Source organism: Dipodomys merriami, unplaced genomic scaffold, assembly GCF_024711535.1.
Source record: "Dipodomys merriami isolate MVZ:Mamm:240054 unplaced genomic scaffold, mDipMer1.0.p SCAF_336, whole genome shotgun sequence".
Lineage (NCBI taxonomy): Eukaryota > Metazoa > Chordata > Mammalia > Rodentia > Heteromyidae > Dipodomys > Dipodomys merriami.
The window spans coordinates 517,441-543,507 of record NW_027204893.1 but is presented as its reverse complement, the minus strand read 5'-3'; the positions used below and the strand labels follow the sequence as shown (position 1 = coordinate 543,507).

At 52.6% G+C, this 26,067-nt stretch overlaps 1 protein-coding gene across 12 annotated transcripts in view; it reads left to right on the top strand.

Moving 5' to 3' along the window:
* The window catches only part of LOC138803175 (disabled homolog 2-interacting protein), a 180,096-nt gene that overhangs the window by 143,032 nt on the left and 10,997 nt on the right, over positions 1–26,067 (top strand). For 10 of the 12 annotated variants that reach the window (XM_069987007.1, XM_069987016.1, XM_069987005.1 and 7 more), the window contains 8 exons: positions 12,555–12,708; positions 14,304–14,402; positions 15,242–15,796; positions 18,200–18,344; positions 18,431–18,575; positions 20,981–21,217; positions 22,726–22,927; positions 24,794–24,972. In XM_069987007.1, the coding sequence (XP_069843108.1) occupies positions 12,555–12,708; positions 14,304–14,402; positions 15,242–15,796; positions 18,200–18,344; positions 18,431–18,575; positions 20,981–21,217; positions 22,726–22,927; positions 24,794–24,972 (1,716 nt within the window). Of the gene's footprint in view, positions 1–2,261; positions 2,342–7,321; positions 7,341–12,554; positions 12,709–14,303; positions 14,403–15,241; positions 15,797–18,199; positions 18,345–18,430; positions 18,576–20,980; positions 21,218–22,725; positions 22,928–24,793; positions 24,973–26,067 lie in introns of those variants that run through there. The other 2 variants (XM_069987013.1, XM_069987015.1) reach the window with 2 other exon arrangements.

Below are 26,067 nucleotides of genomic sequence, written 5' to 3'. Positions count from 1 at the left end.
GCCTTGGGACATGTGCCACGGAAGACCCTCAGAGTAGGAGACAGACCCAAAGAATGCCCAGGGTAGGGGCCTCTACCCTGGGAGGAAAAAACCTTCTACTGCCTTCTAGCAAGCTCATAGGGCTTTGGATCTCCTTCTTCCCACTTACCCCATAGACCTTCATTAGTCAAGGCAGGACACAGAGGCAGGCTCTTTGCAGCTTCAAAGGATTTGTCCACAGGTCAGCCTTAGTCTTCCTGTCTCCTGGGAAAGGGTAGCCATCTGGGAAGTGGCAGAGAGTGGTCCTGCCAGAAAATCTGTGAGGGTTCTTGCCCAGAGAAAATGTGACCTTCCTTGGCATCCCTCCCTCCCTCCCTCCCTCCCTCCCTCCCAGAACATCCTGGGCCACCTCCCTCAGTCTAGCCTGGAAACTAACCTTTGCTGAGTGCTCCCTGAGATCCAGGCTTTGTTCTGTAGCTTCCCAGCAATACCATGACACAAGTACAGAGCTGAAAACAGGGAAGCCCTAAGAGGTAGCTCATCTGACCACACTGGTGGGATGCAGCAGAGCCCAGATTCAAGCTCAGATAGTCTGGCTTCAGGACTATATCTCCTCAAGCTCATTTGACTTCCAGGCTCTGTGAAAACACAGTGAAGGTGCCCAATCCTTGACTGGTTGGATCTGAACTGCCATCTGACCTGGAACTCTTCTTTTTTTATTTTTTTGGGTCCGGTCATGGGGCCTGAACTCTGGGCCTGGGCACTGTCCCTCAGCTCTTCAGCTCAAGGCTAGCGCTCTACAACTTGAGCCACAGCGCCACTTCCGGGTTTTTTCTGTTTGCTTATGTGGTGCTGAGGAATGGAACCCAGGGCCTCAGTCATGCAAGACAAGCGCTCTACCACTGAGCCACCTTCCCAGCCCCTGACCTGGAACTCTTCTACACTCACTAACACCCACTGAGTCCACCCACTCCAGCGCCAGAGAGTCCTCTTCCTGTCCTGCTTCTTGGTCCTCATAGTAAGGCCCAGCCAGTCAAATCTCTGCAGTTCCCTCTCCCTTGTCCACCCTCTGCTAGGAGAGCCTCCATTCTCCAATGCCTGCCCCTCCATTCCTGTGAACAGGCTCCTTAGGTGTCAGCCATGGGTTTGGAAGGACATTTTCCTTTACCTGCTGCCCATGGGGGCCTGGATGTTAAGTGCCCCTACTCCTGCAAGCTGGAAAATCTGTATTTTTTTTCCTCTTCTCCTCCTGCCTTCACCTTCTTATGACATTTATGTCTCATTTCCTGCTGTCACAGATCGTGTTTCCCAGTTTTCTCATCTGGAAGATGGAGAAAATGGCAGAATGGACTCACAGGGTTTGGAGGCTCAGCCCGAAAGCCCAGCAGTTGGGAAGTGTAACAAATGATCTCTTTTCTCCTTGGAGAAAGATGCTGAAGGATGGGGGCAGGTGGGACGTAGGCCAGATCTGTTCGAGAGGGGTAAGCATGATCTTTTGGGAAGAACAGGGAGGAAGAGCGCACTTTTGGCTGACTTTCAGGGTGGAATCTAGGCAAAGCCTTCCACTGATTTCAACTTGCCCCTCTGGAAGATTGGGGGGACGTTGCTGCTTGACTGGGGAGTTGTGAGGAATAAAAGAGATAGTGCTAGAGCTGCTGAACACTGCGCCCAGTCTGCAGTGTGTTTAGAAATGGCCAGTTCTACTCTCTATTTTGGGGGCCACTGAGGTTTGAACTTAGGGCCTTCTGCTTGTTCAGCTGGCACGCTTACCACTTGAGCCATACCTCCAACCCTGTGTTTTGTTGATTAATTGGAGATGTAGTCTCCTGGACTTTTCCTGCCCCTCTGACATCAAGCTGTGATCCGGTCTGAGTGGCTAGGATTGCAAGCGTGAGCTACTGGCACTGGATTCCCACCGTTACTCTTGAGTTAGTCTTGACTTTTGTTTGTTTTTGTTCTGGGGTTCTTTGGGACCTTTGAGTAAAAGTTGGATTTTTACTTTTGTTCCTTGTACTTGAAAGCTCCCTTTGGAGTCCAAGACATGTAACCTGATCATAATCATGACTCTGGAGGTGTTGTTTCGTTTTCCTGTTTCCTGTAAAGAAAAGGGTGATCTGTACCTTTAAGTTCTCTGCAGGCCCAAGTGGGACACTGGCCCTTTAAAAGCACATTACAGAGTTGGACCATGGCCTTTGTTTAACTAATCATGATTGGTCCCAGTGGACCAAGCTGGACAGGGCTGGAATGCTTGTGTTTGGGACCAGAGCGGGGTTGGACTGGCTGGGGCCGGTGAGAAAGAGCCAGCTGTTAGGCCGCTGGCCTGGCCTCACTGTCCCCAGCCTGATGGCCGCGCTGAGGGATGGTAAGTTGTCTGAGTGGAGGTGGCAATCAGGAAGGCTGGGAAGGAGCGAGGCTGCCAGCCTCAAGCTGCTGAATGGGCCATGGGTACCTGAGTAGTTGTCACAGGTGTCCAATCTGAGGAGACACTCTGAAGTTGCCAGTGATGGTGTCTGCCCAGATAGCCACGGTCAGCACAGAACATGGGTTTGTCTGGAAATGGGAATCCAAAAAGCATGCTGCCGCTGATTCCCATTCTAGAATCACCGCTGTTCCGCCAGCGGGGGGCCCTAGGAAAAATGCTGAGAAATGCCAGCAACTGCGTGGAGTCTTCTAAGCTGAGGAGCTTGGCCTTTTGCTCGGCGCCCTCTAGCCTCTGCTGGGTGGGGCTGCACTGGGCCTTGGGGGTGCTGTCATCTCTACTCAACAGTCCCAGTGGACTCCGTCCCACTGTCTCCCTTCTATGTCTGCTCCCCGATCCATCCAGCCCAGGCCTGCTAGATGGGCTGGCACAGGTGGCAGGCTGAGAAGGTTGTATGTAGGCCTGACATGTGTTGTGACTCCAGCTTAGGTGATTGGAACAGTTGACAGAGTCAGGTGGCTGTGGTAAGGGAGCCTTCATTGGGAAGTACCTCACTTGTGGAAAGTCAGAGAAGTTTGGCTTATTTCAGCCAAGTGTCTAACTACCCTCACTCATTACCATGCTGGGGGCTAGTAGACTATCCACAGAGATGTTCTTCTCACCATTTTCCACCAAGAAGTGACAAAGCAGAACCTCCAACCCAGAGTTCCTGGTGAGTTGAAAGTTGGCACATTTTATCATTTGAGTGTAGTTGGAGTGTAGTGGAAGCATTCATAGAGAGGAATTTAGAGTGGAGCCTAGGTCCGGGTCTCTTGCCCTGCCCTGGTGAACGCGCCTGGGGACTCTGAGCCTCACTTCCTTGTGGTGGTTTTTTGTTTTGTTTTGAGATAAGACAGCACTATAAAAACCCAGGCTGGGCCTGAAATCTGCCATCCTCCAGTCCCTAAGTGCTGGGATTACTGGGGTCCCATTATGCCTGATGGGTGGTGCTCTGCACATCAGGCACAGATGGAGAGGGGGGTTGGTTGGTGAGCAAAGGCAGCCTGCAGGGCCTGCAGAGCAGACTTCGGGACATACCTTAGAAGCTATACTTTACAATATTAAAGGATTGCCTACAATCTCTTGGGCCTTGTGACAAATGGCAGATAATACTATCTTAGTGTGGAGTCAGCCATAGGGGACCGTGAGAAACCAGAGAGGACTGAAGGCTGTCTCCAAGCCTCAGGTCCCTTAACAGTAGTTATAGCTGCATCAGAGCTAGAGGTTTGGGGCTCACAAAAACATGGAGCCACTAGGCATGTTGGCTGGCAGAAGTATGTAAGAACACCCTTCCCCTCCCTTGGTTTTTAGGGTTTTTGTTTTGTTTTTGCTTATTGGCCATTGTTGTTTTGTTTTGTTTTGTTTTTTTTTTCTGAGTTTTTGCCCTTACTGGTGGCCTAGAAGGCTCTGGCCTACCAATAACTGCCCTCTCTCTGCACTGCTGCCTCCAGGGTCACAGTATGAGAGACAGACATTCTCTTGCCTGACAATCCTCAGTTACTTCATAGACTGATGGCTGGGTTAGCCCTGCCCAGGAGGGGTGCAGGTGTTAACACAGTGAATCTTTAGCTATCTCTGCTTCCTTGGCTCACACTTTCCCCTTGTGTTTTTTGTTTTTTGGGGTGTGTGTGGAAATATTTTCATTATCTTTAAGTAGTTGTATACAGTAGTTGTCATTCAACAAAACACTTGGTGAACTTGGTGCGTCTTGATCAATGTCACCCCTTCCAACATCTCACTTATCCCTCCCGACCTACCCTTTCCCTCACTTTTTAAATTTTGTAGGATATGTATTCATCTTTGTTGGCCATTTAGCAGTTTATGTACACAGTGCATCTTGATCTGTGTCACCTTTTGCCTTTTCATTCCCCCCATCCTTTCCCTTATTTTTTAAATTTTGTGGTCTATACAATGAATTATTAACTGCACTCTCCTCCTCCCCCTTCCATTTATCTACGCCTCTCCCCTAGGCCCCCACCCCCTTCTGGCAAGTACTCACTTCCTGGTACTTATTTTGTTGGGCTTTGACTTAGTCTTTCTAAAGAATTATGGTGTTTGAGCTCTCCATTGTAACTGCTTGTGTTTTTGATGCCTCTGAGGTAGGCTGCTAAGGAGGAGGGGGCCCTGCGGCCACCAAGTGCCTCCATGCCCAGTGGTGGCTGAGGTTGAAGAGATATTCACCCCACCTGAGGATATGCTTTGTGTCAGAGCTTATTTTCAGATGTGCCCCTCCTTAAATGGGTCCTTCCCCAAATGGCCTGGCCTTTGGCACCTGCTCTTGGCTGGGGAGTGGAGCAGGTGAGGATGTCTGGTGTGAATTGGCCAAGAAGCTTTTTGAGAGCCCAGGTGTGGGGATAGGACAGGCAGGAGGATCTGCTGGCTGGGGAGAGCGAGAGAGGCATCCTGAAGCTGCTACAGATGGGGAAGAAGCCAGGATCATCAGAGATGTGATGCTGGGGGGAAGAGAATGCCCAGCCCAGCCTGCGTAGGGCGTGGGAGCCAGCAAGGGGTTCGTTTATCAAGAAATCAGTCCATGTCACGCAACTCCCCCACAACAGTTATGGAGCTGTCATTTCCATTCTACAGATGAGAAAACTGAGAATTAATTTAACCAAAGTCCCACAGCCTAGTTTTTGTGTATTTTTAAAAGGAAGTCTCTCCATGTAGAACCAGTGATCAAAGAGTATAGTGTCAAAACTGGTTGGCAAGTAGCTCATCCTTGGTTGAGCAGAAACCTGGCTCTCTGGGGTGGGGGAAGAGGCTCGTCCTTGGGCTACCCATCACTCTAATGTGAACAGCCTGCATGTGTCTGGCTCTTGTGGAGATGAGATGGGAGAAGATGCTGTGCCTATGTCTAGAGGGCCAGCATAGGCCAAGGAAGGCTCCAGGAGGTGGAGAGCTGGGAGGGATTAGAGGAGGCAGAGGGGAAACTGCCTCCTGTGGGTTGGAGGCATTTGCATTTTAGCTCATTTCTTATTTTATCATCATTCCCCACATGGGTTCTTCTTCAAGGCCCCAAGAGTGCTCTTGGAGGTGATTATGGTCCCAGGTGGGGTTGGGGAGACTGAAACCAGCCCCATGCTCAATGGTATGATCTGTCAGACCAGGCAAGTTCCTGGGTGTGTTCTGGACCCTGACCGACTGAACTTGCCTGCAAGGAGGAAGCATCGGAATATCTAGACAACCCACGTGGGGAAGGCTGAGCAGTGTGGCAAGTGGGACTGGGGTCAGAACTCTGAGTGCTTTTCCGGGTAGGTGAGCTCCTTCCCCCGGGCGCTGAGACAGTGCCTAGGGATGTCTCATTCCCTGGAATTGGGGTGAGAGCTGTCAATAGGAGGGGCCTTTGGCCAATAGCTTACTTTCCATTTGCCCAAACCTCATCCCATTCTACGAGTGTTCTTGGTTTCTCTTCTCTTAAAATTCAGGACACTTCACTGTTCTACTGAGGTTTATGAATGTTTAAAAACTGCTTTGCGGTCCCCAAAGTAATTTGACAAGTCTGACAGCTATTGATTAAAAACCGAAATTATTCAGGCTGCAGGGTGACTTGGGGGATTAGATGGAAAGTTTTTTTTTGTTTCTTCTCTCTTTGCCCCCCTAAAAAGGAAATGAGATGTGGAAAGGTAAATGTGGTCCCAGATGTCGTTTGCAAACTCCATTAGGCCTGCCTGATTATACTGCACTGGTGGGATGGGGTTTGGCCGGGGTGCTGACTGCTGCCTCTCCTGTTCAGGCACTAAATGACAAGCATCCCTCACACGCCTGCCCCACGCCTGCAGCCCCGGTCACCACCAGGTAGCAGTGAGGCATTGCTTTTGCATTGTTGCAGGTGGCAACAGCACAGTATGCTTGTTACAGGGATTGACTCGGGCTTGGTGGTTCTCTGAAGGGCTTCAGCAGGTGAGGAAACAGCAGCCTAGAGACAGTGGGGAACTTGTTCAGAGTTTATGAGGCCAAGGGAAAGGGAGGCCAAAGGAACAGGAGCCCAGGACCTCCTGGCCAGCTTCTCCCCACTTCCCCGTAGGTGAGAAGGCTAGACAGGGTCTTGCTGGGACACTAAGCCTGGAGGTCGGGTCGTCTCTGATCCATCAGGCCACTCCCTCCCTCTGAGCCTCAAGTTTCCTCTTCAGCAAAGTAGGCATGTCCTAAATCTTCTTTATGGAACCCTTTGGATTCACTTGGGAGGGGGTTAGGGGTGACAGTTGCCCCTGAGTCAGACTCACTAAGCCTAGTTTGAGGTTTTGCTCTTTTGTTTACTAGTGTGATGCCACCTTTTTGTACTTGAGGTAAGAACACTTGTCACACAGCTGGCCATGTAGTAGGTGCTCAGTAAACAGCTGTTAGGTCTAGGCTGCCACAGTGTCATTCATTTCTGACACAACTGGTACCAGGCCTCAGGCTGCATTTTATGTCAGGCCCTGAGTCTCCCTATTCTGTTTTGGTTGCCAGGGTGTGGCTGTCCCTCACCATTGGTCCGAATGTGCACACCATCACATGGGTTCCCAGTGATTCTGCCAGGACCGAGCCTCCAGGCCTGACATACCAGGAAGCTTCCCAAGCTAAGCATCCAGCCTCCCTGCCTTTTTAGGACAGGCTCTGTCTTCCTAAGGCTCTAGTGACTGCATTCCGCTCCCCCTTCCCGCTACCCCCCCCCCCCCCCCCAGCTGGGTCAGGAGTCAGCATCAGCCGTCTTAGCCAGTTCCCAGGCCTGTGTGACAAGTATGCACTGGGGAGATGGCTGTGCTGGATGATCCCAGTGGGGCCTGGCCCTTTTTACATTTTGGGCTGGATTGCCCTAATCCTGACATGTTCCAGGACTGCAACCAGATGAGCTCTCCTTCCACCGTGGGCAGAGAATTCCAGCACTGCTGCGTGGGCCTGCCTGTGCACAGGGAGGAGCCTGGTGAGCGTGTCTGGGCCTGATGGGGCTTAGAGAGTTTGCTGGTTTCTGACTCCAAAATCAGCAAGTTCACCAACCTTGGGGTGGACACTGACTGTGGACTCACCACTTGTCCAGGTCTCTGTTCAGAACAAGGTAATGGCATGGGAGCGTCATGCAGGCTGAGGGGCCACTCCCAGTCATACTCTCTTTCCCTTGTATTTCACTACAGGGTGCTTTTTTTTTTTTTTTTTTTTTTTTTTAAGGAAGGTATTTGAGGTTGGTTCTTATTTTGCAGGTGGTAGAAATAAGGAATTTAAGTGCATGGGGAAGGAACAAGAATAGGTTAGGAAGTCCTTTTCCTGTTTCTCTAGTGTCAGACATAACCTCTCCTAGGAACTTGATGAACCATGTGTTCATTGCTCATTGTTTCTCACAGCTGTCTGAGCTCCTGAGCCACCAGTGTATGGCCATGAGGAGAGGGAAAAGAGGGGCCACAGTTACGAGTGACCAGTGGCAGTCTCTGGCTCTGACCCTTGTCCTCCAGAGCTCACTGCCTTCTGGGCCTCTGTATAACAACTCTGTAAAGATTGTGTCATTACCCCACTTACAAGAATCAGAGTTGTATGTTTTATCAGGAAGAGATTGGGTTTGCTTCTACCACTTCTTAGCCCTGGGTCCTAGACCCTTGCATTTTTGCAATGTGCTCTTTCTTGCATGCAGGTGTATGTGTGTGTGTTTGTGTATGCACACGTGCGTGCTTGTGAGTATGTGTGTACACAGTACATGTGCTCCGAGTCTCACCTCTGCTGCCTGTTCTGCCTGCCCTGTTGTCATTGCTACCCCCAGCAAGGCAAGTATCTTAACAGGCTCTCCCGGCTTCTGCTTGTGTACTTCAAGGAACAGGACACCCACTCCCTCTAAAACATAATGAGCCTGGCCCTTCAGAGAGGGGGAAGGACTCTGAGCTGGAATTGGCCTATACTGGTCTCTGCTCTGCCTTCAGGCAGCTCCTTTCTCCCTTTGAGATTCTTGGGCCTCTTATTTCCAGAGGAGGCAATCTTACCCTCAATTCTTCTCACCTATAGCTTAAAGCATGCTTACTTTTCTCTCTGCCCTTTTTTTTTTTTCCCCTCTCTTTTGATCGACACTGAGACTTGAGCTGGGTACCTGATGCTTTCACTCATTGGCTGGTGCTCTCCCATCTGAGCCCTGGCTCCTATTCCTGGGCACTCTTACTTTAAGAAGAGCTTTTTAATTTAAGGAGTTTGGAGTTTTTATTCCCCTTTTCCTTGAAAGAATGGAGAGTTTGCTGAGCTGTCTCTAACCTTTTAGGAGAAAAAAAAAGGTTCAGCATTGAAAACCAGCTTGTGGGCTGGCTGGAAGGCTATCAGATAAGTCTGTGCTCCTGGGGACAATGTCCTGTTGTTCCTGCTGCCCCACCCTCACAATAAACTGCTGTTGGCTGGCTCCAACTCCTAGCAGCAGCTCCCCCTTGCTTGTGCCCACATTTCCTGGCCTAGCCAGCAGGCAGCCTGACTCCCCTTCCCCCCACACTGCCTGGGGCCACTGCGTGGTGATGGAAAGATTCAGGCCGTGGCTGGTGCTGTTATAGCCAGCCTTGGCCCCCACCGAGTCAAATCCCACATGGTCAATTGCTCCCATGAGATCCTGAGCAAGTTCACTTCGCCTTTCTGGGTTGCAGTATGCCAGTCTGGACATGATGGGAATTAAAGTGAGGGGACAGGCAGGCTGTGTGGTATGAGGTAGTGCAGGTGGCATGGGCATAAGTTGTTGGGAAAGAACAGGGACAGCATCATGGTGGCCCCAGGTTGGACCTTGAGATGGGAAAGGTTTGATTAGTTACAGAGATGGAGAGAAAGGGAGGAGGCTGAAGAAAAAGCATGGGCCAAATCCCCCAGAGGGCAGTTTGTGTCTAGATCCTAGCAGGGTACTGGGCTTGAAGACTCTAGGACTCAGTTTTCTTACAAGTTGGGAGGGGACAGAGGAGGAGAGGAGTGAGGTACAGGGCATAGAGGGACACATCTGTTGGGGAAGATGCTGCTGTGGTTGTGTAGTCTAGACTGGGAAGCCAGCAGAACACTCCTCTATTGACTAGCCTGAGAGTGACCTGGGAATCCTCATGCTACCCCTCCCCAGGAGGCACAAGCTTCCATGCAGAGGAAGAGATAGAGACAGGGCCTCAGATCTCTGGAGGGTGGACTGTCGTTGGGCCTAGAAGACCTACCACATGGGGGAAGATCTTGGAGAGGGCTGGAGCTTGGGGGAACATGGTATTACCACAGAAGCGAAGACCCTCAAGACTTTTTCACAGAGATTCTGGGATGAACATTGAGGGGTTGCTTTTGGAGCAACCGGAGCAGGAAATGCCCTGATAACCACCCCCATGCCTTCTTTCTCCTTTGTCCCAGGAAACAGCTACATTTACAGAGCCTGGGCTCAGGGAGTTCTGTCCTGTCCCAGCCTACCTCCTCTCCAGGGAGCCAGCCAGCTAACTTGGGCTGTAAGAGTAGTGGGGATTTGATTCCCAAACTTTGAGGCTCTAAAACTCAAAGCTAAGTCAGGCCCAGCCTTACAGGGAGGAGTCCCCTGCTTGGGAAGGGGGGCAACTAACAAGACTTCCCTGGCACAGGCTGGTAAATGAGCATTGTTGGCTGCCCCAGGGGTCCAGGAAGGCTTCATGAAAGACAGGGCACTGGTGCTGGGTGCAGACTGCCTCCCTGAGCCCAGACTCTGTTGGTGTAGTTGTTTCCTGGGAGAAAGGACAGAGCAGATGCGAGGGTGGGTTATCAGGGCACTTCCTGCTCAAGGCCAACATGGGAGCTTGGGGTGTGTGTGTGTGTGTGTGTGTGTGTGTGTGTGTGTGTGTGTGTGTGTGTGTGTGTGTGTGTGTGTGTGTGTGTGTGTGTGTGTGTGTGTGTGTGTGTGTGTGTGTGTGTGTGTGTGTGTGTGTGTGTGGGCCAACATGGGAGCTTGGGGTGTGTGTGTGTGTGTGTGTGTGTGTTATCAGGGCACTTCCTGCCAACATGGGAGCTTGGGGTGTGTGTGTGTGTGTGTGTGTGTGTGTGTGTGTGTAGGCCAACATGGGAGCTTGGGGTGTGTGTGTGTGTGTGTGTGTGTGTGTGTGTGTGTGTGTGTTATCAGGGCACTTCCTGCCCAAGGCCAACATGGAAGCTTGGGGTGTGTGTGTGTGTGTGTGTGTGTTATCAGGGCACTTCCTGCTCAAGGCCAACATGGGAGCTTGGGTGTGTGTGTGTGTGTGTGTGTGTGTGTGTGTGTGTGTGTGTGTGTGTGTGTGTGTGTGTGTGTGTGTGTGTGTGTGTGTGTGTGTGTGTGTGTGTGTGTCAGGGCCAGAAGAGGGGGTGGCTGGCAGAGAATCCAGGTTGAGCAGGAAGGAGCTACAGATACACAAGCCCTGCTACCAGCTAGTGCTCTGTGCCTGGAATTCCCATCTTCCTTCCAATGAGCTCAGGCTGTTAGACTGATGCACCTTCGCCCCACCTTCTCTCTGCTCCAGTCCCTTCCTCCAGTAACCCTGGGGAGGAAGGAGAGTTAAGGCTGCCCAGCTCTTGTAGCCAGTTGGGCTGGGTGAGTCCAGGATATCTTAAGGGCCCTGAGCTTCCCTTGGCCCTCCCTATTGCCTGGGACCTCCCCCACTTCTTTGTGGGACAGCATGGTAAAGACGGAAGGGGAGCTTTCTACCACCACAGGCTTTGGGCCTGTGGGTTTGGGGTTAGGCTTGCACCTACTGGGCTCCTGGGACTTCAGGGCTAGGACCCATTTGTGTCTTTGGGTCTTTTTAGACATGGCCAGGGCACTGAAGCTGCTGCCAATCCTCTCCTGGATCTTGAAGCCGGAGTTGGCCCCTGTTCGCCAGCCCTACCCCTTTCACTTCTGGGCCTGTACCTGCCCTAACTCCTAGGATCCAAATGGTAGTTTTCCAGGCTGAGCCAGAAAGTAGCTGATTCTGGCTGGCAACAGACTGTTTTTAAATCTGACTGCCAGGTGTAGGGGGCTGAGGTCTCTGCTTTGCCTAGAGGAGGTCACTTCTTTTCCATTGCTGTATGCTACTCCAGCTGGCAGGAAGGTAGGCTGCCTTGCCCCAGCCTCAGGTTGGATCCTAGCCAAGGGAAAGGAAGATTCCCCCTCCCACCCCACCCCCAATCCATAGTGTTAGTACCAAGGCAGGGAGGGGGCCAGGCTACTGGAGCAGGGATTAATGTCGAGTGGGGAAAAAAAACCTGTCTGAACACCCTAGGGATGGTATGCTGTATGAGGTAGGCCACAGTGCACCTGTGGGATCTAGGCATCTAGAATGATCCTGGAGGAGTAGAGACACAGCTGTGTATGTGTGCCAGTGAGTTCAGACTATACCGGCAAACGTTGGGGGAGCCATAGTGGAGTCATGTGGCTCCAAGCTGGGCCTACGCCACAGGCCTCTTCTGGTTGAACCTGTTTCCTCAGAGTTCTCAGAGACCAGCTTCAGACTGGGCATGCCAAGGCCAAAGAAAAGGCTGACTGGTCTCCTGGGTGTTGGGGGTGAGCAGTGTGAGATGTCCGTGTGATGCACAGAGGAACTGAGGTGCAGATGGGTATAATGTGCCTAACACTGTACAGCAGGTGAGCAGCAGGCCCAGGTCCAAGGTTGAGTTATTAAGAGCCAGTGCATGTCTGGGCTCTTATTTGGTTAACAAGTGGCAGCTTAATGCTTCAGCCCAGGCCTGGGTCTGATCCACTGACCCAGGAGGAGTTCCAGGTGGTGGACCCTCACAGTGTTGGTGTTTGGAGTACTGTGCAAAAATTGCCACACTCCTTCTACTCTGAGTCTCCTTGTTCTTGTTTGTCAAGTAGAGGGACTCTTCTGCCTTGTGTGGGACTGTGGAGTGGAACAGTCATAATTAAGGGCTCTGCTAGCTGTAGCAGTCTGGACAATTGTTAGGAGAGGGTGACTAACACTAGTCTTAGATAGGGACCAAGGCAGAGGCCAGGGAAGGTTAGAAAGATCCAGAAGACTCCTTGGGACAGGGGTCTTTGGGGCTGTCGGAGAATCAAGGCAGACCCTGGCTCACAAACTTTAATGGATCTGATACCCTTCCCCAAACTTTTCCAAAGACAAACACAAAGGAGTGTGGGGTAGGGAGGCGGGGAGTTGGCCAACTGGTACCAGCTTGGTCCAGACGCTGGAAGGCCCTCCTGACACTCTGCCTGCCTCCCCAGGTCCCATCTGATGCCAAGACTGAAGGAGTCTCGCTCCCACGAGTCCCTGCTCAGCCCCAGCAGCGCAGTGGAGGCGCTGGACCTCAGCATGGAGGAGGAGGTGGTCATCAAGCCTGTGCACAGCAGCATCCTGGGCCAGGACTACTGCTTCGAGGTAGGTTCTACCACAGTCTCTGGCCAGGCGGATCTACTCCAGACCCCTGGGAGTGCTTGGTGACCTCAGCCGGGATCAAGGAACAGTGGCCAGAATCTGCTCATAGCTTCTGGCTTTGATGGGAGGCAAGGTGGAGGTGGGAGTAGGGATAGCCTTCATACCTGTTCTCTGTGCTAGTATGTGAAGTTGCTGGGCCTCCAGTGGACAAAATGGTTTAAACTCCAGAGCCTGTGCTCTGGGCCGGCTCACCTCTAGTGTAAGCTAGGGAACTGGAGAAAGTTCCCCTTTTTTGGGCCTATTTCTCTGTCTGCAGAGAGTCTAAACCTTCCTGCCCTGCATTCTGTGAGCCCAGGTTTGAGAGCACAGGGCCAACGGCCCAGCCTAGGGGGTTATTACCTGGTATTACCTGTGCAGTCCCTCATGGAAGATGATGGAGAATCTGTGGCCCAGAGAAGGCAAGGTGTCAGAGGTCATGACAACTAGGCTGAGACAAGCCAGCCCCGGGGTCACAAGTGCTGCAGATGGTCCTGAGAGGTGCTGCTTGCTTTTCTGTTGTTCATATGTCTTTGTACCTTTGCTTCTGGGGAACTTCCTACCTTACCCAAACAGTAATCATAATCAGAAGAATGAGCCACCATTTGGGGTCTTCTGACATCTTCCATACCCTGTGCCCGGTCTGTGCTGTCTCTGGTCAAGACTCCTGGCTGGGCTGGGAAGGTGGCTCAGTGGTAGAGCCCTTGCCTTGCATGCCTGAGGCCCTGGGTTCGATTCCTCAGCACCACATAAGAAAAAAGCCAGAAGTGGCGCTGTGGCTCAAGTGGTAGAGCGCTAGCCTTGATCTGAAGAGCTGAGGGACAGCGCCCAGGCCCAGAGTTCAGGCCCCACGATCGGATGCTCCCCCCCCCCCCCAAAAAAAAAAGACTCCTGGCTGAGTGGGCTGGATTTGAACGGGGACATGTTTGGGATGTCCTGGGATGGGCTGAGACAGTCAGTGCCTGATGGCTTTTTCACAGCAGGGGCAGTGTTCAGTGTGCGGGCTGCGGTATGGGGTCCGGCTTCCCTATAAAGCCTTGGGTGTCAGGGGCAGCATGGACAGAGTGGGAGCAGCTTGGGCCAGGTTTCTTTCTGGAGGAGATGTCCAAGTGGCAACCAGAGGGTGAGCAGGAATCAGGCAAAACAGGAGGGTAAAGATTATAGCCAGAGGACCCTAAGGCCTGGCACACCGTTAGGCTTCTATAACTATCATCATCACTGTTGTTGGGCAAAAGAATCCTCAGGAAGTAATCAGCTAAGGACCGAGGTTCTTATTCTCCTTTGGCATCCTATTCTGTTTCTCCTCCAGTTTCAGGTCAGAGTCAGAAAGATTTTCTCCTACTAGGACAAGAGTGCCATGGGGCAGGTGGGGGGAAGGGAGGACTTGTTCCTGCTGCTGACCTGCTCTGGGACAGCGAATGCCACCTGACACAGGAGATGTCAGGGTGATTGTGAGCCTTGTCCGCCTCCTTGCAGTGGGCAGACCTAGTCCTCAGAGGTCTTCCATTGCTGTCCACCCTGTGGTCCCTGCTACTGTAGCACTGTCCTGCATGCCCCGACAGGTGACAACATCTTCCGGAAGTAAGTGCTTTTCCTGCCGGTCCGCAGCTGAGCGTGATAAGTGGATGGAGAACCTGCGGCGAGCTGTGCACCCCAATAAGGTAGGCCTGCACCCTCTCCCACTGGAGCATGAGAGATGGAGGTGGGACATGAGGAAATGGGAAGAATGACCCCTGGGTGTAGGCAGGGCCCAAACAAACTCTGTAAAAGTTTGAATTGGTCATGCTGAGATGCCTGAGCTACCTCGAACCTGTTCCCAAAGCTATGTATTTAGGCTGGGCCACAGAGATGGGTATTAATTGGGCCTTTGGGCCCCTGTGTCCTTTTGTCTGGAACTCCTGTAACCCACATTAATCATAGTTTACTGGCTCATCTATCGTGTTCTAACTTAGGCGTCTGCCCCTTCCTCCAGGTAGGCAACCTCTTGCCCAGCTTGGTGCCCAGTTGAGTTTCTACTGTCCCTGGCTCTCCTATCTGGTTAGGACCCTGACTGTAATCCCTGCTCCTGTGTCTGTCTCCCTAGGTGACTTGTGGGTATGGGCTAGGGAGAGTCTTGGTTACCATGACATCACTAAGGAAAGGACCTTAGCAGTAGTGATCTTTTAAGTTGCCATATAGACCAGCAAACTGAGGCACAAGACATCAATACCTTGTGATGGGGCAGGCATTGTGCTGACCTTCTTCCTCAGTTTCCCTCTCTGAAGCAGTGTATAGAAAAGCAAAGTGAGATCCAGGTTAGGACACTTGCCAAGTTCAGTGAGCTAGCTCATACTCAGCAAAGTACCCTATATCCAGCTATGTTCACCAGACTCGTCCCATGTCAGGACCTGAGCCTTCCCTGGGGCTCAAGGCGTCCCTTTCAGATGCTGTGGATTCCTGTAATGGCTAGGGAGTGGGTACCAGTCATAGCTGACCATCCTGGGCCCCTGTGCTTATACAGGACAACAGCCGGCGTGTGGAACATATCCTGAAGCTTTGGGTGATCGAGGCCAAGGACCTACCAGCCAAGAAGAAGTACCTGTGTGAGCTGTGCCTGGATGATGTGCTCTATGCCCGCACCACAGGCAAGCTCAAGACGGACAATGTCTTCTGGGGTGAGCACTTTGAGTTCCACAACCTGCCTCCTCTGCGCACAGTCACTGTCCACCTATACCGGGAGACTGACAAAAAGAAGAAGAAGGAGCGCAACAGCTACCTGGGCCTGGTGAGCCTGCCTGCCGCTTCAGTGGCTGGCCGGCAGTTTGTGGAGAAATGGTACCCAGTGGTGACGCCCAACCCCAAGGGTGGCAAAGGCCCTGGGCCTATGATCCGCATCAAGGCACGCTACCAGACTATCACCATCCTGCCCATGGAGATGTACAAGGAGTTTGCCGAGCATATTACCAACCACTACCTGGGGCTGTGTGCAGCCCTCGAGCCCATCCTCAGTGCCAAGACCAAGGAGGAGATGGCATCTGCCCTGGTGCACATCCTGCAGAGCACAGGCAAAGTTAAGGTACGTGTAGCCCGCCACTAGTGGAAGGCCTGGTAACAGGGACTGGGCTCCCAGCCCTGGCTGGGTGCCTCTCACATAGTGCTGGTGGAGGTGGCATGGATCAGAGACAGATGCTCTCACTAAGCAGGGGCTGTCCCGAGGAGAAGGGCTTCCTACTAGGGCTGATTCTCAAGACACATGTGAAGCCCTAGTAGTGGGGGTGGGGTTGGGTTGCCTTCAAGTGCCTCCCCTACTGTCCTCAGACTTGTCTGAGCAGCAGACACATAGCTGAGCCCTCCTAATGTACATGGGCCCCCAACCTACCCACCACAGCCACCTAAACTCACATTGCTGCTGGCATGTTGGGTTCAACCAATATTTCCAACAGGTGAACCACCATCACAGCCCTAGCCTCACCTATATCCTCACACCAGACACAGAGATTTCACCTGCACACACAAAGACACATGCATGCATGCACAGCCAGCTGGCCCCAGCATCAAAACCCGAGAGAAATGGAGATTAGAAAGCCATGTAGGTAGGTCCCATGTTGGATAGATCCAGCTATCCTACCTTTTACATCCTGGGGGCCTAGCAAGTTACTCCAAGACTCAGCTTCATTCCCTGGCTTTGGAGGTGACTAGACTTTTGGTCTGGGGTAGCCCTAGGAAGTAGACCATATCCTACCTGTCCAGCTCAGGGGAACATGGCTTTGGAACCTCCTCTTTACCATACCTCCCCTCTTGGAGGAGCTGCCCAAAGCAGGCGGAAGGAAGAAGGCCTGGCCTGGGCTAGGCTGGCCTTTTGCAACATGGATAGGCCCCAAGGTATGGTCTATCTGAGGAGCTTGGCCTTGGCCCAATGGTTTGAGAACCAGTGGCTTATGTGATAAGAGCTGGGGGATGGTTGGTGTCAAGGTCCTGAGTCCTCAGCTAGATTCAAGGAAGCCCAGGTGAGGGAATGAGGCAGGCAGAGTGCAGTGGTGCAGGACTCCATGGATGCCCCTTGCGTTCTTCCCAGAGGTCCTATCAGGGAGGCTGGGTTGCAAACCACTTGGCCTCTGCAGCCCCCAGCACCTCTGCTGTGTGGCACTGTGCCACAGGACAGCCCTTGGGAGAGGGACTCCCTCACATGATCATTGCGGGGGGGCGGGGAGGGGGAGGGATATGCCTTCCTCTGTACTTGGGTTACTGGTCCCTGCCTTCAGATGTGCTGGCTGCAGGTGGCCACCTGGGACCCCTCTGGCCACATTGCTGAGGTACTGTCAGTGATGGGCCAGGGTCCTGACAAACAGCAAATGGGAAAAGCTGTGACCTAGAAAGGGTGTGGGGAAGTAGCAGAGGCTTGAGCCTGCTCCGATACTGGATAGAAGCCTCAGTGGAGCTCTTACCTTTGCTTAGAAGATTTCAAGGATGACCTTCGAGGTCTTGTAAAAGTCAGGAAGAGATCCTGGGGTTGCACAAACCCAGTGAAGCCAACCACAGTTTTCCCTAGGTCCATCGTTGTGTTGTGCAGTCTGCTCTCCTGAGTTTGGGTCTTGATTCTGTATTTCCAAGAGCCCCTAAGTTGGCACGTTAGAATGAGAAACGCTGGCTCAGGCTGGACATGTTGCAGGCTCTGTGTTGGTTAGCCCTCTTCCACTCCCCTCCCCCCGCCCCGAGACTGCCTACCTGCCTGCCTCTTCTCCCTGCTCCAGGACACAGGTAGTCTGGGGGACTTGAAGCATCAGGTCACCGGGTGAGGCAGCTGCTCTCTGGGCAGTGCCATAGTTAAGGACAGCATAGCTGAGCTCCTCTACTTGCCTCTTCCCACAATACTGGGTAGGACCTTTGTGTAAGCGATTCACCAATTTACTTTTGAGACAGTCTAGGGCCCACAACCCTGCGGGGCCCCAGCCAGAGCCCTGCAAGGTAGACATCAGTCTTGTTTGCATGAGCTTGAGGCTTGCTGGCAGCTCTGTCACCTCTGACCTCCCCTCCTTCTCTGTGGGGCTGCAGAGAATAAGTCTGTTAGGTGGAAAGCCCCCAGCAGACTTAAGGTGGTCCTGGTGGCCGTACCCTGACACAGAGTGGACCTGTCTGTCCTCTTCAGAGGATCACGCTTCTCTGTGGCCGCCTATCAGACCCAGTAGGACTGAACAAGGGTTGAGTTCAGCCAGTCTGAGCATGATGGTATGAGGCGGTGGCCCCCTGTAACACACTCATGTCTAGTCCTACCTCCCCATCCTCACACCCACCACTGATGTCACCACCTCGAGGCTCCTCCATCATCAGTCTTGCTGTGCTCCCCACTAGTGGCCAGAGAGGGTCCTCAGCAGTATGGTGAGGGAGCCTCCTTGAGAAGCTGGGGCATCTCCTCTGGAGTCCTCTGGTCCTGCCAGCAGGCCAGCTCGGATCCCACTCTGCTCACCTCCTGCTTCCACAGGACTTTCTCACAGACCTGATGATGTCAGAGGTGGACCGCTGCGGGGACAACGAGCACCTCATCTTCCGGGAGAACACGCTGGCCACCAAGGCCATCGAGGAGTACCTCAAGCTGGTGGGCCAGAAGTACCTGCAGGATGCCCTAGGTAGGGGAAGTGTAGGCTGGCGGTGGGCAGAGGGCTGAGTGGTGCCCGCCTGCTGCTCACTCCCTGCCCTGCTCACCTGACCACAGGGGAGTTCATCAAGGCGCTATATGAGTCGGACGAGAACTGTGAGGTGGACCCAAGCAAGTGCTCTGCTGCTGACCTCCCTGAGCACCAGGGCAACCTCAAGATGTGCTGTGAACTGGCCTTCTGCAAGATCATCAACTCCTACTGGTCAGTGCAAGCCCCGGGCTTGGGAGTCAGGCGGTCCTGCACTGTTGACTTACCTGTCCATCTGTTCTCTATCAGTGTGTAACAGCATGCCACGCACTGGGCTCAGAATCTACCCACTGCCAGGCCCTGCTGAGTGAATGGATTGCCAGGCTTCTGTTCTGGTCCTTTGGGGGCTCTTGAATATTGGAGACTGCCCTAGAATGTTTTCAGGGCAGTTTTAATGGTGTTACTTAGAAAGAAGCAGACATGGCAGTGTGTCTGCATGTGACTGGTGAGTGCTGTGTGCATGTGGAAGGAGGCTGGTGCAGCACTGAGTGGGACGGATGGGGCCCTCAAGGGCTCTTACTCCCAAGATTCTTCACTGTCAGTTCCTGGGACTCATGGTACTCCCAGCACAGGCCCAGCATGTGTGAATGCTTAAACGGGACTCCTGATAAGCCATGAGAACAAGGAAGAAAAGAGTGCCTTTAAACAGAGCAAGACCTGTAGGAGTGGGATGCTCATATGGACCATGAGCAGGGCAGGACTCATTCCCTGGAGAAGTTCCAGTAAGGCTTGCCTCCAGGCACCTGCTTATTAACTCCCGAAGTATGTGTGTGATGGCCAGCCAACTTGGTGCCTAGTTGATCTGCCCTCTTTGAGGAAGGGCTTTGTGATTAAGAGGGCCTTGTTGGTGCCCCAAGTGGGTTTATTTTCACACTGGGGGAACTAGCCAGACTTCAGCCCGTGTGTCTGCTCCACTCGGGTGCTCAAGCATCTTCATAGCCATATGTCCTGACTTTGATTATTTCTTTCATTCACCCTCCTTGACCCCCATGTGTTCCTATCCTCAGTCTGCCATCTGCTCCTCTGGCCCTTCATCTTTCCAAATGTGCTTTGTGCAGCCATCTAGAGTTGTGTTCCATTAGAGTGGGATTGGGTGTGAGTGGGATGGCATCTACATCTGAAAGTTTCTTTCCTCTACATATACTGCAGCGCCCTAGGGGCTGGCAGCTCTCAACTCCGCCAGCTCTTGGCTGGGCATGCAGGAGAGCCCAGGAAGTGTTTGTTGCTCTCAAGGGACAAGCAGAGGCAGTCTTGATAGACAGAAGGTCCAGGTGTGGGAGAGTGTGCCCACCTGCCCAGGTCCCTTAGGTTGTTACACAGGTGCTCTCCTAGGGCAGCTCACCTTGAGCTGAGCCAGATATGCACAACTTCCCACTTTCTTAGGCCCTAGGGGAGCAGTCAGAAAACCTTGAACTCTGTGTAAGTGCTCTCCCTTCCCACCCCCACTAGGCTGGGCTTTCACCAACTCTGCCCCCGTTCCAAGACGGATGGGTGTGGGACACAGGGAAAACACTGGACAAGAATTTTCCATTTCCTTTTTCTGGCATATATCAGAAGTTTTTAGCTTATACCATTGGTAGATAATCACCACTCAGTGCCTATCCCTGCCCAGTTTTGTGCTGGGCGCCATGAGGTCCAGGGCTGAGGGCTACTTCCCTCCCTTCCTTCCTCTTTTGGCAGCACCATTGGTCCAGCCACAGTCACTTCGGTAGAGCCTGTTGGGCTGGCTGTGGAGTTTATACAGATCAAGACCTCTTAGGGCCTTGTCACCTCAGCCTGAAGTTGGCTCTGTGAGCCTGGCAGGGCAGACCTTGCTCTCAGATTAAAGGATTAGCCAGGCATGAACTGGGAGCACCGGGACCTGGTTTGCCCAGGATGGGTATGCATACTAAGGTGTAAGACAACAGAGCCACTTCAAAGTGGGCCGGGTAAGGCCTAAGGAGCAGGTCAGGATGGCCAGTGGAGCCTTGAACCCTGGCTCCTAGTGTCTTCTTCCTCGTGTAGAGCACAAGGAGCTGTGTTTTTAGTCAGTGAATAAGGTTACTTCCCTCTTCTTGATCACTCAGTTAGTCTGAAAACCTCAAACCCCCATGAGATATTTCAGGCAAAATAAGTGAGTGTACAGGCAGTGATGGCAGCCCAGGGACAGGTGATCTGTGCCTGCATTTTCTTCTCTTTCTTCCCCAGACCCAGGTGCCTGCTGTTGGGTAGAAAGATGTGTTGTCCCTGGGCAGGTAGAAAGGAGGTTCAGGACTACTTTGGTTGTTGTTCCATTAGGATGCTGAGCCAGCTCTCCAGGCCTTGTCTCCTGGCCTACTCATTTCCATGCTCTGATTTGAGCTTCAGTCTCCTGCTGGCTGAGCACTCTGTCTGCCAGGCCTGTGCTGGGCACTCTCCCACTGTATTGTCTGAGCTCTCCAGCAGCACTACCCACCCAGTGGGCAGCCCTCACCAATGGATGGCTAACAGGCTGAGTCATGGATACAAGGAGCTCAGTCTTCACACCAGATTCTGCCCTGAACCCCCCTGTCTTGGGCCCCTGCTGACCACCAGGGCTATCCTCGTCTGTCTCTACACAGCGTCTTCCCAAGGGAGCTGAAAGAGGTGTTTGCCTCGTGGCGGCAGGAGTGCAGCAGCCGTGGCCGGCCAGACATCAGCGAGCGGCTCATCAGTGCCTCCCTCTTCCTGCGCTTCCTCTGCCCAGCCATCATGTCCCCCTCGCTCTTCAACCTGCTGCAGGAGTACCCCGATGACCGCACCGCCCGCACCCTCACCCTCATAGCCAAGGTTACTCAGAACCTGGCCAACTTTGCCAAGTAAGTGTCACATTCCCTGACAGACAGAGAACTACAAGCTGGAGTGCACAGGGATAGGCCCCTGGGGTGCTTTGACCCTGAGTTGGGCGAGGCCAGAGCCCCTGCTTTCATCCCTGTCATTCTTAGTTTCTCCCTGCCTCTATTTCCAAATAGAACCTCCTCCACACCCCATTCTCCTAGTAAAGTACTTGCCATTGGTATGTTTCCTTTATTTCCAAAGTCAAGAAGACAAGATTTTTTTTTCCCTTTTGCCTTTTTGAATTAACATTATCAGAAGGACACCCCTGTCCCTTAACATTCCTAAGCTCTATTTTGAAACCAAAATGACTAATATGCTGTGTTTCCTTAACCATTCCCTGTGTGGGTTCAGACTGCCCTGGGTTAATGTTGTCAAGATAACTTTGCTTATAAAAAACACTTCTAAGTGTTTTCACTGAATTCTTAAAGCATGTAGGTATAAGTTGCAAGGCTGGGTCCTCTTGTTCATTCACAAAGTGTGAATTGTGGCCTGTACCAGGACTATCTCTGTGCTGGGCCCTGACATCGGGTCAGCTCTGGGCCCTCAAAAGCTTAGCTCACTGACAGGGTGATACACAGTAAACAGTGTAGCAGAGCAGTGACCAAGGCACACATCAGAGTCTCTGGAGGACCTGAGGTTGCAGGAAGAGAAAACTAAGAGCCCATTCATCTGATGCCTGGAAGGATATCAGGCTTAGAGGCTGGTGTGCCACGGAGGAGGGCAGTAGTACTGCTAAAAAAAAAAGTCTGGAGCATCAAGTGCTAGGCCAGGAGAAGCCAGAGATAAGGCCAAAGGCACAGCAGGGACCAGAAGGCCACATGAGGCGTGGGGAGTCACCGAGAGGTTTAAAGAAGTGGGAGGCTGGCCCTTCTCTCTTCGGATCCTGAAAAGATCACCCAGTTAGCAGTGCAGTGTGAATGGCAGCCAAGAGACCCAAGAGGAGAGCATAGCTCTATGTGTCTAGCCAAAAGGTCAAAAAGCCTGGAGAGGAAGAGCGGTATAGGATGTGGTCAGGTGATGAAATCAGCAGGCCTTGCCATTTGGAGATGTAGAAGAGGGAAGACTAGGCTACTGCCAAGCTTCTGGCTCGGGCATCTAGATGGATGTTGTTCTCTTCACTTAGGAGAGGGAGCTTGAGAGGAGGCATGATTTGCGTGTGATGACTTCAGGCTGAGTAGGAGTTGCTCCCAGGGGAGGTGAGAAAACTAAGCAGGGAGACCTGGGCCCAGTATGGACCTGAGAGTCATCTGCGCTGGGCACTGACACTTGGAGGAAGAGACCATAACAAAGTCCTGTGGGAGTTGTGGGATTAAAGGTCCCTAAATGGGCTGTTAGGCTTGGGTTTGAGGAAGGGAGGCCATGGTGTTGTGGGTCACAGTAAATTCCATTGGCTTGGGATGCTGTGGTGGAAGCTGGTAAGGGGATGAGGACTTAGGGACAGTGATGGCTCAGGGAAGGTTTGCTCACTCCCGCTGCTGCCTCTTTCCAGGTTTGGTAGCAAGGAAGAGTACATGTCATTCATGAACCAGTTCCTGGAGCATGAGTGGACCAACATGCAGCGCTTTCTGCTGGAGATCTCCAATCCTGAGACCATCTCCAACACAGCAGGCTTCGAGGGTTACATCGACCTAGGCCGTGAGCTCTCCAGTCTGCACTCACTGCTCTGGGAGGCCGTCAGCCAGTTGGAGCAGGTGCCTGTGGCTGTGGCTCAGAGGGTGGGGCCAGCGGCCACTACAAAGCTTCTTGTGTTCTTCCTTCCAGGGTAGCCTTGAGGTCAGAGGGTCTGCCTGTGTAGCCTGGGTCAGCCCCCAGGTGCCTGCAGCTCTGGCTCGTAGCTCAGCTCCTGTAGAACACACCAGGGGTCTCTGGGCTCCATTTTCTTTGTGGATGATGAGTACAGTGTTCACCATCCAGCACCAGTCACAGCAGCTTGGAGTCCTGGGGCCGGGGGCTGTGCCTCAGGCCCTGCACACGTGGTGGCCGAGTTCCATATAGGAAGGCTCACCTCCTTCCTAAGTGATGTGAAAAATGAGATTTGCCTTAAGAACTTCACCAAAGTAGGTGTCCTGGCTCTGGGTTTTGGGGCCACTTAGCATGGAAAGATTGATGATGCTAGAGGTGTGTCACTCTTACCTAGTGTGCACATGGTTCCACATTTGGTCCTCAGAACCACAAAGCAACATTCAAAACAAAACAAAAAAAAGCCTCTTTCTATCATTGCCTTCAGCCATCAGTTGACAAGGTGATTCCTTAAACATTGACTGCCTCAGTGACTTCCACGGAGCTGTCCCCAGCCTGGGGTTCCACAGACTCCCTCACCCACCTAAGCCGCCACAGGCTGTTGATGTCCAGACCTGCCAAGAACCATGTCTTGAATACCTCGCTTTCCAGGGTTCTGGAGGTCCCCTGCATAAAGACAAATCCCGCTGCCATTGGTCCTGTCCCTAGAGGTGACCCCTCCAAGCATTCCAAAATTCAGACTTTTATACGGTCTGCACACAGGCACAAGCACAAAAAGTTCCCTTTCGTAGTTTGTTTTCAAGTGAGAACTTTCCATGTGCACTGCCATGTGTGTTTTTGCCGTCTTTCCAGGCGTCTTCCTATATCACTGCGCCCTGTGCTGCTGCTGAGGTTTCTTAGCGGCCGCTCACCATCGCGTCACGAGAATGTGGTTTATTTCACCCATCCTCTAGTGATGGGCACTTGGGTTAGTCGCAGCTTTTTGCTGAAACTGCTGCTGTTGCCCTTGCAGCGAAGTCATTTTGCTCGTGGTTATCTACTTAACCTTTGGCTGTGAGAGACCCAGGAGTCAGGTGTGGAAAGGAAGGCCAGGCCCCTCACTCTAGTCCTGAGCCTGCACTGCTAGGCACTGTCCCACAGATTTCACGTGATTGGCATGACAGATAGGGTGTAACAAGGATTCAGACTGAAGCTGTTTGCTTCCACACATCTGTGTTAATGGTACAGGTTTTTACATTTCACTTTCACCCACTAACTCATGGACTTCCACTGTACCAAAGCAGTGTTGCCATCTGTAAGTTCAGTCCTCTGTCCAGAACCCTCTCTACTGTGTCTAAGCTGTGGCAGTGAGGGTCAGATGGACTCAAGTTCTGCCCTTTGTCTGGCCAGCATCCTATGATGCCTCCTCTGTGCATGAACCATTTCCTTGAGCTCAGGGGTCAGAATAGTATGACCTTGCCCGCCTTGTGGTTTAGGGAGCAGGAAGGGGCTGCCACAGAAGTCCTTGGATGAGGAAATGTAGACGTGGGGAATTGTGGCTTCCCTATGGACTTTCCTCTCTGGCCGGGGCATCAGGGCAGGGAGAACTATCATATTAGTGGGTTTCCTGTCCCAGGAATATCTGTCCACAAAGGAAGACTTAGAAATTGTTGGACTTGTTCCTTCCCAGACCCACTGACCAGTGGGGGTGGGGATCAGCATTTTTGATGGATTCCCCGGGGGCTTTGAACAACTGAGTAATTCCTGCAGCTGTACAGGATTCATAGCTCCCCAGTGTCCCCAGTAGATGACATCTGTCTTTTGCTATATCTCTGTAGAGCATTGTGTCCAAACTGGGCCCCTTGCCTCGGATTCTGAGGGATGTCCACACAGCACTGAGCACCCCAGGCAGCGGGCAGCTCCCTGGGACCAATGACCTGGCCTCCACGCCAGGCTCGGGCAGCAGCAGCATCTCAGCGGGGCTGCAGAAGATGGTGATTGAAAATGACCTCTCTGGGTAAGAGCTGCCAGGTGTGCTGAGTGAAGTGGAGCATGCGCGCAGACTAGTTATAGACCCTCAGTGGTCTCAGATGTGGGGAGAGGACCCCCACACAAGTACCTTTGAAACAAGCCTGAAGAGACTCAGTATATTTGGCAGACCTAAGTTACAAGCCGGTTTAGAGAAAAATCAGGGAAGTTTTCCTGGAGGAGGCCGAGCCTTTTGGGAAAAGTAATATTTCCACTGGTGGACATGGCATTTTAGATCAAAGACCTAGAGAAAGACAACCTGTGCTCAGGAACCATTATTGGTCCCAAATATCTCTAGACTTTGAGATTTCCTGCACTTCAACACGCCCCTCAGTATTTTCCAGGCCTTCAGTAGTCAGGGGTGACCTGTCAAGTTGAGGCTGGGAGCTCAGAGAACACAGAGGTCCTGAGCCCAGCGTCACTGAGCCTGCAGCACAGGTCACAGCCTGTCAACCCTGGAGGAGTTGGGACAGGTGCTTTGGGTATTTGCATCAAAATGGGGCCCTTCCTGAGAAGCCTAGTGTTCAGGCTTCTCTGGTGTACTCTATTCCTTTTCCCAGTCCCTCATCTCCAGGGGCCTTCTTGGGCCCACTTGTGAGGGTGAGACCAGAGTAGCAGAGTGGGCAGTGTGTGCTCACTCCACAAAGTGGCAGGAGCACAGGCCTTGAAGCAGGTGGGGGTGTTGAGCCAGGTCTGGGAGGGAGAATACCCGGAGGAGGCCGCCATGCCAGTCCCCAGTTCCTCTGAGCATTGGCTTGGGGGTCTGTTCACTTAACTTGCTAAGGGGGCGCAGAGCAATCCCAGCAAGAGTTCAGGTGGGGTCACCTGAGGGGCTGTGAGGCAGCCAGGCCTATGTGTGCTGAGACCTGATCTGTGTGTTACAGCATGGCACCCCAGGCCTCCAGCTGGTCGTGGTTTAATTCCCACTCTGTCTCTTGCCCTTGTTCATTAAGCGTGGTGACCCCAAGTGGCTAGCTGCCTGTCTTGGGGCTTAGTTGTCTGTTCCCTTGGAGGTCCTGTTGATCAGCCCCCCATCATAAGCCTGTGTCAAGATGCTGAGGTCTTTGCTGCTGCTTATCCACTC